This window comes from Aphis gossypii, chromosome 3 (genome assembly GCF_020184175.1).
Source record: "Aphis gossypii isolate Hap1 chromosome 3, ASM2018417v2, whole genome shotgun sequence".
Lineage (NCBI taxonomy): Eukaryota > Metazoa > Arthropoda > Insecta > Hemiptera > Aphididae > Aphis > Aphis gossypii.
In genome coordinates, this window is record NC_065532.1 from 3,274,704 (window position 1) to 3,291,176 (window position 16,473).

The 16,473-nt window shown below is 25.1% G+C and overlaps 1 protein-coding gene and 2 long non-coding RNA genes across 6 annotated transcripts; 2 read left to right on the forward strand and 1 right to left on the reverse strand.

Moving 5' to 3' along the window:
• Positions 1 to 466: 466 nt before the first annotated feature.
• LOC126551282 (uncharacterized) lies at positions 467 to 5,702 on the reverse strand. The gene is made up of 3 exons (XR_007605154.1): positions 5,584 to 5,702; positions 1,473 to 3,931; positions 467 to 1,345 (listed from the first exon to the last, which is right to left on the reverse strand). It is a non-coding gene; the product is annotated as an uncharacterized LOC126551282 (long non-coding RNA).
• Positions 3,796 to 16,120, forward strand: LOC114128979 (thiamine transporter 2-like). Of its 3 annotated transcripts, none has more exons than XM_027993596.2 (10): positions 3,796 to 3,933; positions 6,644 to 6,813; positions 7,413 to 7,583; positions 7,895 to 8,111; positions 8,188 to 8,318; positions 10,617 to 10,766; positions 11,791 to 11,893; positions 13,107 to 13,299; positions 13,378 to 13,519; positions 15,928 to 16,120. In XM_027993596.2, exons 2-10 carry the CDS (start codon positions 6,688 to 6,690, stop codon positions 16,009 to 16,011), a joined length of 1,317 nt encoding a protein of 438 aa, XP_027849397.1. In that variant the 5' UTR covers positions 3,796 to 3,933; positions 6,644 to 6,687; the 3' UTR covers positions 16,012 to 16,120. The 3 variants fall into 3 exon arrangements, with proteins under 3 accessions (XP_027849397.1, XP_027849395.1, XP_050060153.1); XM_027993594.2 differs by lacking the exon at positions 3,796 to 3,933 and adding an exon at positions 5,880 to 6,088; XM_050204196.1 differs by lacking the exon at positions 3,796 to 3,933 and having other exon boundaries at positions 6,665 to 6,813; positions 7,486 to 7,583.
• LOC126551281 (uncharacterized) lies at positions 8,338 to 9,717 on the forward strand. Of its 2 annotated transcripts, none has more exons than XR_007605152.1 (3): positions 8,338 to 9,044; positions 9,109 to 9,216; positions 9,307 to 9,717. It is a non-coding gene; the product is annotated as an uncharacterized LOC126551281 (long non-coding RNA). The 2 variants fall into 2 exon arrangements; XR_007605153.1 differs by having other exon boundaries at positions 8,339 to 9,044; positions 9,109 to 9,212; positions 9,307 to 9,715.
• Positions 16,121 to 16,473: the final 353 nt, after the last annotated feature.

The window sequence follows — 16,473 nt, forward strand, 5'->3', positions numbered from 1 at the left end:
ATGTTATCTTTCACATAGTATAATTGCCGTTAACAAATAAAAATAATTATTATTACTTATTAAATACTTAAAACTCTATATTATTCAAAAAAGTGTTGTGCGCTTTATACTCCACGTATTTTATTTTTAAATATTTTAAATAAGAGATAGGTATATTAAAGAAGTGTATTTGACTTTTTAAAATTATGATTCATCATTAATTTTCGTTGTAGTTTGTATAATGTTTTTATTACTCGTATTTATACTATTTAACATATTAGTTATAATATATCCCTATTTTTTTTTTTTTTTTTTTTTTTATCTCGATAATTTAATATTATTAGTGTCATAACAATATTGAGTTTTATTATTCTTTAAAATACCACGACTGTGTTTGTGTTTTGTATATCTATGATTTTTTTATTTGAATAGTTTTATAGTATTTTGAATACTGAAGTTTAAGTAGTTGAGTGTAATAGATATTTTCCATTATCGTATAAGTATTACGTAAACGTTTGAATAAAAAAATTATATTTTTAGAATTTAAACGTTCTTTCTTGTTTATAAATCTTTGTTATAAAACGAAAACATTATATACAAACTTGGCTCGTGTAATAAGAAAATAAATAAATATTTCACGGTTAAAAAAACAATGCCTATTTTTCTGACTTTCTGATTTGGAAAAACCAGACGGTGAGAGCATAATTTCTCGAATAATTTCCTTTGTTTTTGTCGACACCGGGTGTAAAGGTTTTGGATGGATGAACGGACGGACGAGCGAACGGGTGATGGTGTAAGAGGGGGTTGGGTGGTTGCGATTGCCGTGGGACAATAAGGGTACCCGAACAAAGAGAGAGTGCAAAATAAAGCAATTCTGTCAAGTTAACAGGGATTTGACGTTTTGCCAGCAAAAATTCTCCGGACCAGAACCGTTGTACTGTGCAATCCGTTTTCAAAAACTGAGACAAGGAGTGGGTAAACTGTATATCTTCAAAATAAATTACTCGGTGCACAAGGAGAGAGTTTTACTTGGCAACAGTTTAAAGGTGTCCCGATCACTTTTTCAACTGCCTACAAACAATGCTGAGTATTTTTTTAAGTGTTTGTGGAGAGTTTACGTTTTACTAGTAATTTTCATTGACTTTGAATAAAATATATCATAAACTATATTATAAGCTTATGACTAACAATGTAATTTACCAAATCGTTTAATACGTTCACACTCAACAACAAATATAGACATATATATTACATTATAATAATATACATATAACTTTTTCCACAGATTTACTTACAATGATTTCAATTTCAATGTTTAGACATTTTGTACTCTTGGAGCAGTGATGATGACAAGAGGGTGAACAGTCTGAAATTTTTTTACAACACAATACAAAGTATTAGAACTTAAATAATAATGATTGTCGACGATGAATTGGTTGACATTATTGACTGTCGTGTAACGACCAAAAAAAGTTTAGTAAGTACTAACTTACCATTACACATAATATATTTAAAACGGATTCTTATAGTCGACTGTCGAGCGATACGCAGTATTAATTATTGACTCTTGCATTGCATGAAATCGTGCTAATACTTGGTCCGATTTCGACGTTTGTCGATTGTCACTCGTTAACGTGTCGACATCAACATCTAAAATCTGCTGTATAATAATGAGACTTCCGTCTAATTGCCATTTCCGAAGCATATGCAATGTATATTATATGCATTTCATCTATCTAATTAGCATCACTAATATTCTATATATTTTACATAAACATCAACATATAATTTTTCAATTAACAGATGTGTTTTTTATGTTATAGTTTTATTGTTTATTAACATTTTTCTTGATGAAGAGTGCGATTTTAATTGTTTTTTTTTTTTTTGTGCTCTAATGTTACTTTAACTCTACGGGCGTCACTGGCTTAGAGTATTAATCGATTATGATCTACTGTAATTGATGTATTTTATAGTGTCTATAGACCAGCGGTTCTCAACCTTTTTTCATTCGCGTACCTTTTGACCTCTCTCACCACTATTTCACGTACCCCAAATATCAATTTAGAATATAAATATACGAAAAATAATTTTTTCGCGTACCCCAGGTTGGTAACCGCTGCTATAGACCCTGTAAAAGTATATAAATGATAATTTGATACATTTACTCAAAACATCGATTTGTTTTATTAGAAATATATAAGTATAAATTGTAATTTTTAATTTCTTTAACAATAACTTTAATGTTTAAATCAAATGTTTATTGGTGTATTGTTGACAGTTGAAATATTTAAAATAATTGATTGGTTATTTATATTTCTATATAATTACTTAATTACATTTTTAATTCTCATGCATTCCATTTGTTTTATTATTGCTAAAAAACCCATTTATAAACATACAGCTCCATCTGTCTTCATAATTAGTTAGAACATAATATTATTTGCTTACATCAATAAATATATTTTCTCATAGATGGCGTAGTTACTTCATCATTTTCTTTTTTTAAATATTATTAAACCATTATTTACATTTAGGGATGTATTTAGTATTAATTTGTATTATATATCTAATAAAATACTCAGGGAAATAAATAAGTTAGCAAAGAAAAACATGATCATTTTGTTATCAAATAATATGATAACAATACAATTAGGCTGAGCATACAGTTTCCGAGTCCATTAACGTTTAGTATTCGGTACACATTTACGAAATTAATAGAAAAATAAAGAATGATAAATTTTGAAACGGACTCTGCGTTTGGTCGACCCGTATTTTCAGAAGTATGAGGTATTATTGATTGTCGTATTACACGTACACGACTCGTTAAGTCGAAGTGTCATCTCGTTTTATGATACTTTATTATAGCCTATAGGTGCAAACACATTGGTTTTGTGTCAGGACCGTTGAGAACATTATGGCGCTAAAAATAAGTATAATACCTATATTAGACTAACGAACGCAATACAAAAATATCCGATCACGATTAACATAAACAATAGTGCGAACAGCATCACTTCGATCATCGTATAAAACCGGCTAACTCAATCGTGTACACATAAATTTGATAACAGTTCCTTTCACATGGTCTTATATTTGCGAGCTACGATATTTTTTGTCATTCGTGCAAATATACCTAACAGCCCTGTGACATTTGAATTATTTATGGATATTCTAGATAAACTGTAAACTTAACTTAAACAAATATATACCTAGAAACGTTTCAATTTTTAAATTAATTGTACTTTTGAAGTTTGGATATTTATATTATATTATTTAGATTGATACTCCACTGCGATTACTTATATAACTATTTAATTTAGTTGAGTAAAATTTAGTGTGACAGAATTACTGTAGACCGAATCTTTACGTTAGTACATGGTGCGGCAGTCAAACCCAACAATTTAAAAAGAACTGGTGGTCAGAGCTAAAGTGGTAGAGATTTTGGAAATGTTCTTATCGCTTTTAAATACCCGAAATTTAGTAATCATGGAACATTGATCGAGTGAACAGGCACCGTTCGTGGTAGAAGCGTATTACGAAAATAATGATATATGTGTAATATATGTGTGGCTATCCATGGAAGGCATTTACGTGACACAATCTTTAAAAAATGAAGTTTTTAAATACCTTTTTTTTTTTTTTTTGCAGTTTAAACCGACGACCGGGAGGGGACTGCTTTCGCATTACTTCCTCCCAAATACCTATACAACATAAAATTCCACTTGTTTAGTTTTTATTTGTTTGGCGAAAAATAAATAAAAACATTTTTTTACATTTTTTTAAACCGTTGGATTTGACTGCCGCACCTTGTATGTTTCAGAGTTTAAAATGTTTGTAAGTCGAAATGAGCCTTACCAAAGTATAACGGTATAATAGTACCGATGTTTTTCGAAGTCACTTGAGTTTGCAGTGCAGTTGACTTTTGGAATATAACATGACATCAAATTGATTTCTGTAAGTTAAGTAATGGTAAAATATGTGGTAGTGGACAGTGGTTATACTAAGCTACACAATACAATAAAAATATTTCTAATTAGTATTATAAATGGTTAAATAAAGCCGGTTGTTACATTTAGTTGCTTGAACAAGGCCCATATTATACCTACTGTGGTGTTAGAGGCTAATTGGGTTATCCATTACTTATGATATTAAATGTAGATGTATTACTATACATAAATAAACTGATTATTTGTATTATCATAATAACATAATATTATAAAACAAGTTTAATAATACCGCTACTAACATTTGAGTAATTAATAGTCATTACATTTTTTAAATTATCATTAATTTGATAAGTAAAAATTATATTATGACTTTTGGACAAAATAGATATATTATAATATATTTTAATATGCTCATTTAAAACGTTAATACAGTATTTTTTATCATAGAATAAAGTCATGCGAAACTGTTTATTGTTGATTAAAAATAATTTTGAAGTACTTTCTGTTTTAAATTTTCAAAAAAAAAAATAATAATAATAAATAATAATAGAAAATAGAAAATTATTAAATATAAGTTTAGAAACTTTCTAGAATTAAATTAATTTTGTCATTTATGACTTCCACAAATTATATTTTAGAAACAATACATTTTTGTTTATAGATGTTTAACATTATTGTTAAATAATTGTTTATGTTTGTTAGTTATATATAATAAATTAATAAGAAATATGAATGAATATTTTACTTCTCCAAGTTCAGCTTGAAAATACCATCATAATTTCTATTTTTTCGATATTATACGTTTTTAAAATTGAGTTTTCATTATATTAAATATATATTAACTAAAAATAATGTTCGATTTTAAATCTATAATAACATAAAAATATTATTTTTAGTTGTAAAAGTTATTATTATTTTTTTTTATTATACTAATCATTTAATGCCTACCTATACATTATTTATTGTATTTAATTTATACTAACACATATTTTTTTTCTGAGAGATTTTCTTTGATGTTGATTAGCAATTTATTATGGTCATTGGTCACTATTTTTTTTAGACAACGTTTGAATATAATAATATTCTAGTTAAAATATTCAGTATGGCTTCTCTCATCAACAATCATTTTTTTTTTTTTTTTTAAAAAAAATGTTTATTCTTATAATATTATGTTTCAAACATGTATCGAATTAACAAGAACTGTACATTGGATGCATTAGACACTATACTTGAGTATTTGGCGTTATGGAAATAATCCAACTTCTTAAAACAAAAAAAAATGTATCATTTTTCAGCCTTACAAATTTAGGAATTTAGCCTTGTTTACTAAAATGATTAAATAATATGGATTTAAGGTACAATAGGTTCACAAAATACTTATCCCAAATCACAAGTTCAATTGTACGATTTATCCATTAAAATCAAAAATTAAAGTGCATTTATTTTCACGATAAAATTAATAATATAGCAAATTTTAGTTTAACAAAAAATCGTATTTTTGTGCTTTCACAGCCCCTTAAGTTATAGACGATTTCACCATTACCCCCCAAAAAATATTCATCAGTACAATATACTATTGTAGTAAGCAATATAAAATATAATAAATACGATTAAACAATACATTTATAAAACTAGAATATTAATTATTAGGCTTTACCTGATAAAGTTTCGAGAATACGATAATATTGTAAAGCTTAATTAGTCATCTAAAAATGCGTTCCATACAATGTGTAGTATTTTTTAACAGAACGCACGCCTGTTGTGTGTGAACACTATTCAACATACGGTCCACACGGTTGATGTTTAATTTTTTATTATAATCTCTTCTAGTCTAGAGATTACATAATATTTTTTAAGCCCGCTGACCTTCGTGCATCATATGCGTTCACCAATAGCATCTGACCAGTCCGCGTTGCCGGCATGAGTTGTATTGCAGTTTGTGCAGTTCGGCGACGGAATCATATTCAGTTTTCATTCGATTACGGTAATCCGTTGTTACCGGCATTAATTTTGAACGGTTTTCTGTTTGTTTTACGTTATTCATCAATTAGCATATGAGTGTTTGATACAAGAGGAATATTTTGTATTCAATAATAAACGGTTTCTATTTTAATTTTAATTTTCAAAATCAAGTGCTTTTTTAACGTTCCCGAATATCATAGGTATTTAACTAAACTGTTTTGTTTTAATTAGTAAGCAGTATTGGTATGATGAAAAAATATTACACACTAAAACGTTGTTTTTTCTTTTTTATAAACACAATAAGTACAAGTTATAGCTGTTAACCGTAATAAAAATTATTATACTTGTTCAATATTATAATAATATATAGTTTATAGATAAAATATTTTTCAACACGTTTTTGTTTGTTTAATCAATAAATAATAATATACAGTTGAAAAAAATAATAAAGTATTAAACAACTTAGATTATATTCTATTTATTTATTTTAATCTATTCTTACCCGATTTACTTTTTAAAATTTAATAATAGATAAAAAATAAAATAATTTATTTCTTATAACATTTAAATATTACCTACAATTTATCATATAATGACGTTATATACTTGCATTAAAATTGCCGTTATCTTTTAAATCAAATTACATATCAAAACGGTTTAAAACTAATTTTTATTATTTTTATTTTTATATTTCATAGAATATAGAAATATACAGTATGTTTAATATATTACATTATGTATTTGTATTCTGATAGAAAAATTGTATTTTCAAAATAAAATAATTGAAGAATCGGATAAAATGGAAGAATGGTTGAAAATAACACTGTGTGTAAGTTTGTTTGCAACTTTTCGGGACTTTCGGCCAGTGGATTCATTTTATACATCATTTTTAACCAGTCCAGCTGTAAATTTTACTGCTGAACAAGTAAGTTTAAGTATAACTTATGCTTTATTGTTTTTACAATAGCGATTGTGGTTTTTAAACATACTTTTTTCTCTTTATATTATATTAATTTTTCATTTTCGTTGTGTTAAAAAGGTTAAAACAAATAAAGTATAAGTTAATTTAAAAAATACTCCATTTATTTAACTAATACATTTAATTATAAATATCTAAGTATAATAATATTTTATATAATTATTTATGACATAAGTCTTATGTTAATTCTAAATTGAAATTTGTCTTCAATATGTTTTTAGTTTAATGTGTTTTTATGTGTTAAAGGAAAAATGTTGACGAATTTCACTGTTTTTGAAAAAAAAAAAAATTGATAATTATAAAAATGGAGTTACGTCGTTTAGCGTTAATCATATAATTTATTATAATAATGAAATACTATTCTAGGTACTATAATACACATTGGAAGTCATATTTTATTTTAAATACTAATTTATCGTCGTTTCTCATGTATTAATATTGATTTGACACAAATTAGTATTTTAAACAAATAATTTTGAAGCAGGGACTAATAAGTTGTTTATTGTAAATTTTATTTTATTAATACTATATGAACACATTTTTAGGTGACCAAGGATATTTATCCAATCAATTCGTATGCAACTACAAGTCTAGTAATTGTTATGTTTCTTGTCACAGACTATGTGCTTTACAAACCAATTGTCATGCTGGACGCGTTTAGTTCAATTGTGATGTTTTTATTAGTTTTGGAACCAATAACACTCTTTAAAGCAAAAGTAAGTTTCGATACTGTGAAGGTTATGAATGAATTTTTAATTAAAGTAAATTATTGTAATTCAACAAGAAGTTATAGTATTAAATTTAAGATTAATATGATAACAGTTAAAACAATGAAATTGTATAGATAAATTATTTTTTGTTTAATAATCATGTGTGATGATGATAAAACGTCAGACGTACACCATGTAACTTTCGTTTATTACATATTTTATTTTAAATATTGTAGAGTGCTAAATTTTCTTGAAAATTTAAAACGTAATCTGTTTGAAATAAAAAAAAAACTATATATAAATATTATATTTTTTAGCTGAATATGTTATTCTTGGGTTTAACGTCTGCATGTGAATTGGCATACATGTCTTACGCATATGCAAAGATCCGCGACCGTAGGTTATACCAAAAGATGACAGGAATCGTTAGAGGTTCAAATCTTTTGGGTAAATGTTTATCCGCCACATTTGCTCAAATTGCAGTTTCATTTATACACATTGAATATGGAATACTCGTTTATATTTCATTAGCAGGTAAGAAGTTTAATAATTTATTTATAATTTATAATTAAAATATTTTATTTATTATAGTTTTAAAATTTTATTTCAGGATCATGTGTAGCATTTTTTGTTACATTTTTTTTTCCTCCAGTAAATTCAAGTATTTATTTTCATCCCGAAAGTCCAAAGACTACAAAATCAAAAGTCAACTACAATACATTCCATAATAAAAATCATAAAGTAATTATTAAATTCATTATAATGATAAAATAGTCAATAACAGTAGTGTTTTCCTTAAACATCTACTCAAAATTACATGAATATCCTTTTTAAACAATTTTTCATATATCCTTATTTAACAAACTAAATTTTTGAGTACAATAAAATACTTTTACATAGTATGGGTATTATAAATTCTGTAATAACTTCATTATTTAGGTGTAGTTTTAATTCAAATAGTACTTAGGTCTCTAGTTAAAAGTTGAAAACACGTCAGAGTGCATAATTCGTATGAGTTATTTGAGCTCACTCTAGCGTTCAAACTTTACAGCTACGTATATCCTTAGATTATCTTACAATATCACAAGATGGCATTATACAAACGTGTATGGGTAAAAAAGCCGATGATATTATACAGGATTGAGTTAAATTTATTTAATTATTTTAATGTCATAATTATAATAAAAATTTCCAATTATAATAAAGAATAGAGAACTTAAATCTCTATGACCAGTTTCCATGAGATAATATTATTATGGCAAGATTTTTAATATTTTTAATAAATACAATTTTACTAAGCAATAATATTGTGTTTTTATAAACAGATAATGGGAAAAATATTTTTTCACTAAATATAAAAATGATATTTAGGCAGATGTTTGTTTCAACCTTAATAGCTTTTCTATTATTCCGCAAGCGCATTTGGAATATTTTATTTTCAAAATTGAATAGGCATTCAATATCCAAGTATTTTATTTTTCTAATCTAACACTTTTAAAATGGTAATTATAAAGGAAGTATTTTATATTAGGTACCTATAATTTATAATAGGTTAAGGTGTATACCCGATTAACAGAAATAATTACAAAAACTAGAAGTTCCGTGTTATGATACAATATTGCAGTTTTTATTGTAGTAAGTAGGTACCAATAATAATAATAATATGAAATAAATCACAATTTTACAAAAACTTTAAGAGTGAATATGCACAAATAAATCGATTTTACAGTTGGAATATCTGTCCGGATGTTTGGCTGTTTAGCTCATCACCTCTATTCATAAATTTGTCAACAGTTGACTTCTTATCGAAATAAAATACCATAAAACTTCCAACGGATAACCGTAAATACCAACAAGTCAAAGAGTAAGATTGCATCTTAACACATATCAATGAATAAAATTGGACAATAAAATACAACTGCATTTGTATCGCTAAAGATGTTAACATAAAACAACAATGCTTCAATGATTCATAAAAAAATGAATGTTTTTTTAACTTTATGTAAATTTGATATTTTTTAAATATTCCCTCATATTTATGTAAGCCGATAACACACCTATATATATATACTTGTGTTGAATAAATTATTTTGTTTGTCAGTTTTAAATTACTAAATAACTACATAACTACACAGGTATAAAATATCAAACAATACAATATATACATTTCATAACAATTTAGTGTTCATCAGAAATAATTAATATAATTATATCATATTACTTCTATATTTTTATTTAAAATATTATTTATTTTTTTGAACTATGGTTATAGATATATGATTAAAAAAACTTTTGAAATATAATTAATTACTGAAAATCAAAAGTTTTTAATAAATGTTAATTCAGTGTCAATGTAATTTAAGATTATTCAATTTTATAACTTCCACTAGCAATAAGACACAAACTGTATTTTGAAAATAATATTCAAAATCATCGTAACTTTTAAATACGTTATATTTTAATACTTTTCTTAAATTTAGGATTAAATTATATTGGTACAGTATAATGCATATTGTTGAGTTATGTTTTAAACGTTGACTCGTAAAAGTGATAATATTATGATAATACCCTATGTTGGATGTGTAAAGGTTTCTCCGAGGAAAATCAAAATAGCGGGGTAAAAAAGTCATTTTCCACCGTTTCTTCAGTTTATTTACAACGAGTAATCCGTCAATTAAAACTTTATGAGAAACAAAAGACTGCTTGTCGATGATAGTAATTATTTTCAAAAAGCTTTCATCCCATAGTGTTGTAGTTTTGACATTTATTAATTAAATTGCCCATCACAAGCGAGATTTTCTTTCCATGTTTGTGTTAAGACTACGAAAAAAAAACATAATGAAGAATTTGGAACGTTAGTGTTGATGTAATGTCATTATTTATTAAAAAAAAAAAAACTATTGATATTTTCGTTTTCATTTGTTCACGACGTGATCAAGTTACCGTAACACAGCCACAGCCGATTTTGGTCAGACATTAAGCGCGTACCTACTTGCTATATTGATATCAAAATGAAAATAATATTTGTCTTTGGAACAGGGCATTGAACCGTGTTTCGTTGAAAAATCTCCAAAACCCGTCCGAGTAGTATTGGATCAGCTGTACTTAGAATTAAGGGACGCGTACACCAATCCGTATTTACTCAAATTCGGAGTATGGTTTGCCTTTGCCACCGGAGTCTATTTCCAGGTAACTTAAAATTATACATAATTTAATATAGAATTATTACTTGCATACAAAATAATTATACCTTTTTAATAGTGAAAATCATGTCTTACAAATGTATATAGAATGTCCGGTTTATTCAAAAGTAACCCTTTAGTATACAATTGCGTTCTGTATTAACCATAATTAAATTATATTGATAAATAGCCTATAATCATTATTCATTAGTGCATCACTATAGATATTGAAAGTGTACAACGAAATCGGTGAAGTTTAATAGATTCCCCGTTATTGGGTAGGTTATTTTAGTAACGGATATTATAGAAAATTCGAATTCAACAACAAGTCATTCCATATAAACAAAAACAGTTCTGAGAGAAGGATATGAATTATGAATGGATCAGCATTTAAATACGATTTATAATATATTTATATTACTTAACACAATTTTCTTTTTTAATAGTATATAAGTTTATTATTATAGTAAATCGATTAATTTTTCCAAACGAAATTGCTTATTACATTATCAGATAATGATTAGATTCTAATAGTTATTATAACCTCATTCTACAAATATTTATTATTAACATTTTTATTATTTAAAATATGAAAATAATATCCAGAGTATACAATAAATAAATATAATGAGGAAAGGAATCAGGAGGTGTAAGTCAGGAATTCACCCAGTATAACACATAAGTACATATAAAATGTATAGGGTAGTAGTGAATTTAGACTTGAAGGAAGAATCCATCCAGTGATGGTAGTTCACGATTATATTGTAGTTTCAAAAAGTAATATCATGTTTTTAATTACCTACTCAATAGAAATGATTCTTACTTATTAAATATTAGTAGGTTACTCACTGCAAAATTTCAAAACATAAGTAGTCCGTGAAGAAAATACACCTGAAAAAATTTGACATTATCAAATACTTACAGTCAGCACTACATGTCATAATCACAAGTTCGATTGGTGTTTTTTTCATCAAGTCGAGCTGTGAGTTATATGAACTATAATATGATTTGACTTTTCGGTAGAATTGCAGGTGCTTACATACAATGACGTACTTTACTTGGATTTGAACGAACGCAATCCAGTTGACAACAAGTTGTACAACGGCGGAGTCGACGCTTTGGCTTTCATAAGTGGTAAATTTTAAATATCTTATATTTTATAATTACATCATTGGTTGTTTTTATTATTTTACTGTGATAACTAGGGAATTAATTTTAGTCTTAAATAAATTGTCCGTACCAAAAAATGATTGATGCCTATTTCAAAAATGTTAGTAACCTACAATATATTCGATATAATTTTAATTTTTATAGTAAGTACCTATCTATATATTACAGAACTGCGAAGTAGGTAGGTGATAAGATTAAACATTTTTAATCTTTTTTTGGTTTTGATGTTTTAATAGGAAATCATCTAATTTAATGATTTCTTACTAAAACGTTTTAACATTTAGGACTTTTAATTCATGCCTTATGGTTGTAACAAAACAACATATTTATTAATGAAATATTTTATTCTATACACTTATGTAAGATCATTCAATCCCCTAGAAATTACTCCCTCTAGAAATATTCTTATATGAAATTGCATACGAAAATGACACGATAAAAGTGATATGTAAAAATGTAAAAGAAAATATATTATGTAAATTTTATTTTTTCTGTCGTGGAAAATGAAGATTTCATGTTATTATTTGTTAACAAATATGTTAAATCACAAGTTTAGGTATGTGTATATATTTAGTATGTATTTATGTACTGGTATACATTAAAATATATAAATATGTTTTCGGTTTATTAAAAAGAATTAATGATTTTAAGCTGCTGTACTTTATGTTTTGTACTTTGCTGTACATGTAGATAAAAATAGTTTAATATATAATGAATAATATTTGTAAATTTTTCATTTAATTATATATTATAAATTTATAACAAGTAACCTAACCATTTCCTTTTTGTGTTCATAAGGTTATAATGATATTTTATGAATATTCATTACTAATATATAAATACAGATAAATAATATTATTGTCGTAACTTACACAAATAGTCATTTTTAAATTTTATATTTTAGAATATGTTTAGTCATAATATAAAAATATTTTTCTGGAAATCACGTAGGTATATGAACGATGAATGAAAAATAATATTATGTTTAAATATCAACATTTATTAATTTTTTTTTAAAGTAAGTTAATTTTAATAATAAGTGACAAAAATTTATTTTCAAATAATATTATACTTATTTTTGTAAATATATTGACTAAAAATCATAAAAAGTTATTAGCTCAAAAACAAAAATATTTTTCCTATAATCAAATCTAATTTCTTTTGAATTTTATTCTAGGAGCATTGTCTTCATACTGCATAGGATTTTTGAAAGTTGATTGGAAATCCGCAAGTAATTTTTACTTTTTCATCGGTTCACTTTTAAGTTGCATAACGCTATGTATCTGTTATGTGACAACATCATTAAATTTGGTGTACATAATGTATATTATATTCTGTTTTGAATTTCAATCGATGAATGTTGTGGCCAGGTACCATTAAATTAAAAAAACTATGAACCTTGCTTATTTAACATAATGTTTAAACTTATTTATTTGTTTCTTTTTCAGGTCCGAAACTGCTAAACATTTAAAACATGACAGCTTTGCTTTTATCTTTGGTGTCGTATTTTTTATTTCATTAGTTGTGTCGAGTGCCATAACATATTTATTTGTTCAGGGTACTTTTATTCAAATTCCAGTAAACGTACAGGTATTTATAATTATTATTATGAAATAACGAGAAATAATACTAAATTATTAACACGTACTTGGAATTTCATTTGACTATTGAGATTGTCGGGTCCATAATTTTATCTAACAATATTTAACACGCCAAATCACAATTTGCCATTAAACTATATTTAAGTAAGTCTAATTTTAGAGGTTTTGAAATTAATTCAATTTTATAAAAATAAATATATATCAAGTTAACGCATCTCAAATTTTTTAGTGTCAGTTTTGATATTATAATTTTATTTAACATCAAAACATATTATAATCTTTTATTCAAAATAACGTTGAAATCGTAACTAAATGTTGAATATGTTTTTATTCATTATTTTTAAACAATTTATACTTGTCTTATGTTTAAAAAATACTAAAAAATACACATATAAATTATAAATTATTATTTATTTTTGAATATTGAATTTAATATAGATAGTCTAGATAATTTTTAGTTCTGGCCTGTATGATGAATATTCAATGTATTGCATTATACTAAAATATATCTATGTTTGACGTCACCCATAGGACCAGTAAAAATGTTTCAATTTTAAACTTTGAGGATGGTTTCTGTTAGTAATTGTGTTATAGTTGGTACTTATAGAAAAGGAAAAGTATCAAGTATTTTTAAAAATAATCAAGAACCACTTAAAAAAAAGATATAATATAATGAATATTTACGCAATGCCAGCAATATTAGTGCTTGACAAAATCGATTTGGTTTTTTTTTTGCTACAATTCAAAAACCAAATTAAAGAGACATAATATACTTACCAAATATTTATTCTAGAATTTTATGTATATGATAGAATTTTTTTAAAAATGTTTGTTCGCAATGTTCTATTTTTGTACATGATCTAATTTGTTCAATTTATTTATTTTTTATTTTTTATTATTATTTATAATGTAAAAATGCTTGGTTGTAAGTAAAAAGCTTGCAAATAATTATAAGGTTTATTATACGATTTATACGTCATTATAATATAAAAATTAGTATAACTTACTGTATTAATAATAGAAAAACAGGTGATATATGTTTATACATTTTAATGTATAAATATATCATTAAAAATAGGCACACCTTCGCTCAGAATCATTTCTTTTAAATATTTATATATTTAGTTTGACATCTGTCTGATTAATATTTTACAAAGGTATTTACAAATAATTTTCAGTATTCCCTAGTATACCTTCTCTACTATATTAAATTATTAATACCTACGATGTGTGTTCTACTAGATACATGTTGTATCCTGGGAGTATAAAATTAGGAAACAAATACATATTTAGAAATAAAATTGTTGAAAGATACATAAACAAACATTTATTAATTGTTTTATTTTTACTTTTTTATATCTTGATTATATCTTACAAAAGATTACACGTTAATCTATATTAAAATCCATTGAAGAAAAGGTAAACGAAGTGTAATGGATACAAAAGTATCCTTTAGAACGCATTATAATATAATATGTGTAATGAGTTAAAAATAAATAGGTAACGTTATTGAATAGAAAGGTATTTCAAATGTTAATTTATATTATATATTTTTAACTCATCACTTTATAAAGAATATACGGGGGATGGGTGCGAGAGTTTTACTTTCCAAATAAATAAATGTTTTAAAATGTTTGTTATATATAATTTTTACTTACCTTTCGAAGAACTCACTGCATCGAACTGTATCTGTATGATCCGGAGTACTGTTGAAGTTGATTGACCAGAATAGTGATAGGTATATCAAAATGTTGTAAATGGATAAGTCAGTAAAAGTAATTACAGTAAATTAAATTTATTTCTATTTATAAAATCAACACAGAAAGTTTATAAATTATTAAAAATTATGACGTTGGGTGAGCTACTGAATAACTGAGCGCCGTGTTGAATGTTGTGTGTGCTTTTATAGATGTTGATGGCTGCCGACGTTCGACCTAACTCATTCCGTGATATTTTAAATAAATTGTTATAATATGTACTAGATAATTAATGTTTATACAGCTGCAAAGATTATAATTATTTACTGTCCAAAATCTAGAGTGAGTTGATTAATAGTAATTTATTTAATGTTTATACAGTAGTGTAAATAAGTTCTATTTAATTTCTTTAATCTAAAGAGTGTTCAATAACTAAAGATATTTTATTTTCCAATTTTTATTTGTGCAGCTGTATTGACATTTTGTTATAATTCTAAATAATGATATATCATAAAGTATATATCATTACATATGTTTTATAGATACATTATTTTATAATGCCATATTATTAAGTATTGTTATTTATTTTTAAAAACATGTTTTAAACTTTAACATTGTTTCCCTAAAAATACTGAATGTATAATCTTAAAATAAATAAATGATTTTTTAATGAGTAAATATTATAACATTTTTTTTTCAGTTTCTGCTGTATGGATTGATTAACCTCGGACTTGCTTTTTGGTTCTTTTTTCAAATGTGCTTAGAAAAATGTATAGTTAAATAATTATTTTTATACTTTATGTTTAATTATTTTTATTAATATCGTAATGTTGTTTAATATAAAATACATAATAAAATGATAATAATAATGTATAACTATTTATTTTAGCAAATCTCTGTGTATAATTTATGTTATGTTAATATATTTTATTCAGATACGGTATCATTGGATACTTAAATAGTTGAACGAAAGTATTCTTTAATTATTTATACTACTAACTATTATTTTTACCACCGATTATATTTGTAGGTAAAAATAATAATAAAATCCATTCGTTTTTGTGTAATTTGTCAGTAAATATCAATAAATAAATAGTTTATTGTACCTACCAACAAACTATTATAGTACAGTCATTAAATAAAATATAATAAACCTTATATAATATGTACATAAAAATATTAATAATATTATATTTTAAACGCAATTGCCCGCGTGTAGTGTCCTTACTCAATTTAATACATAATA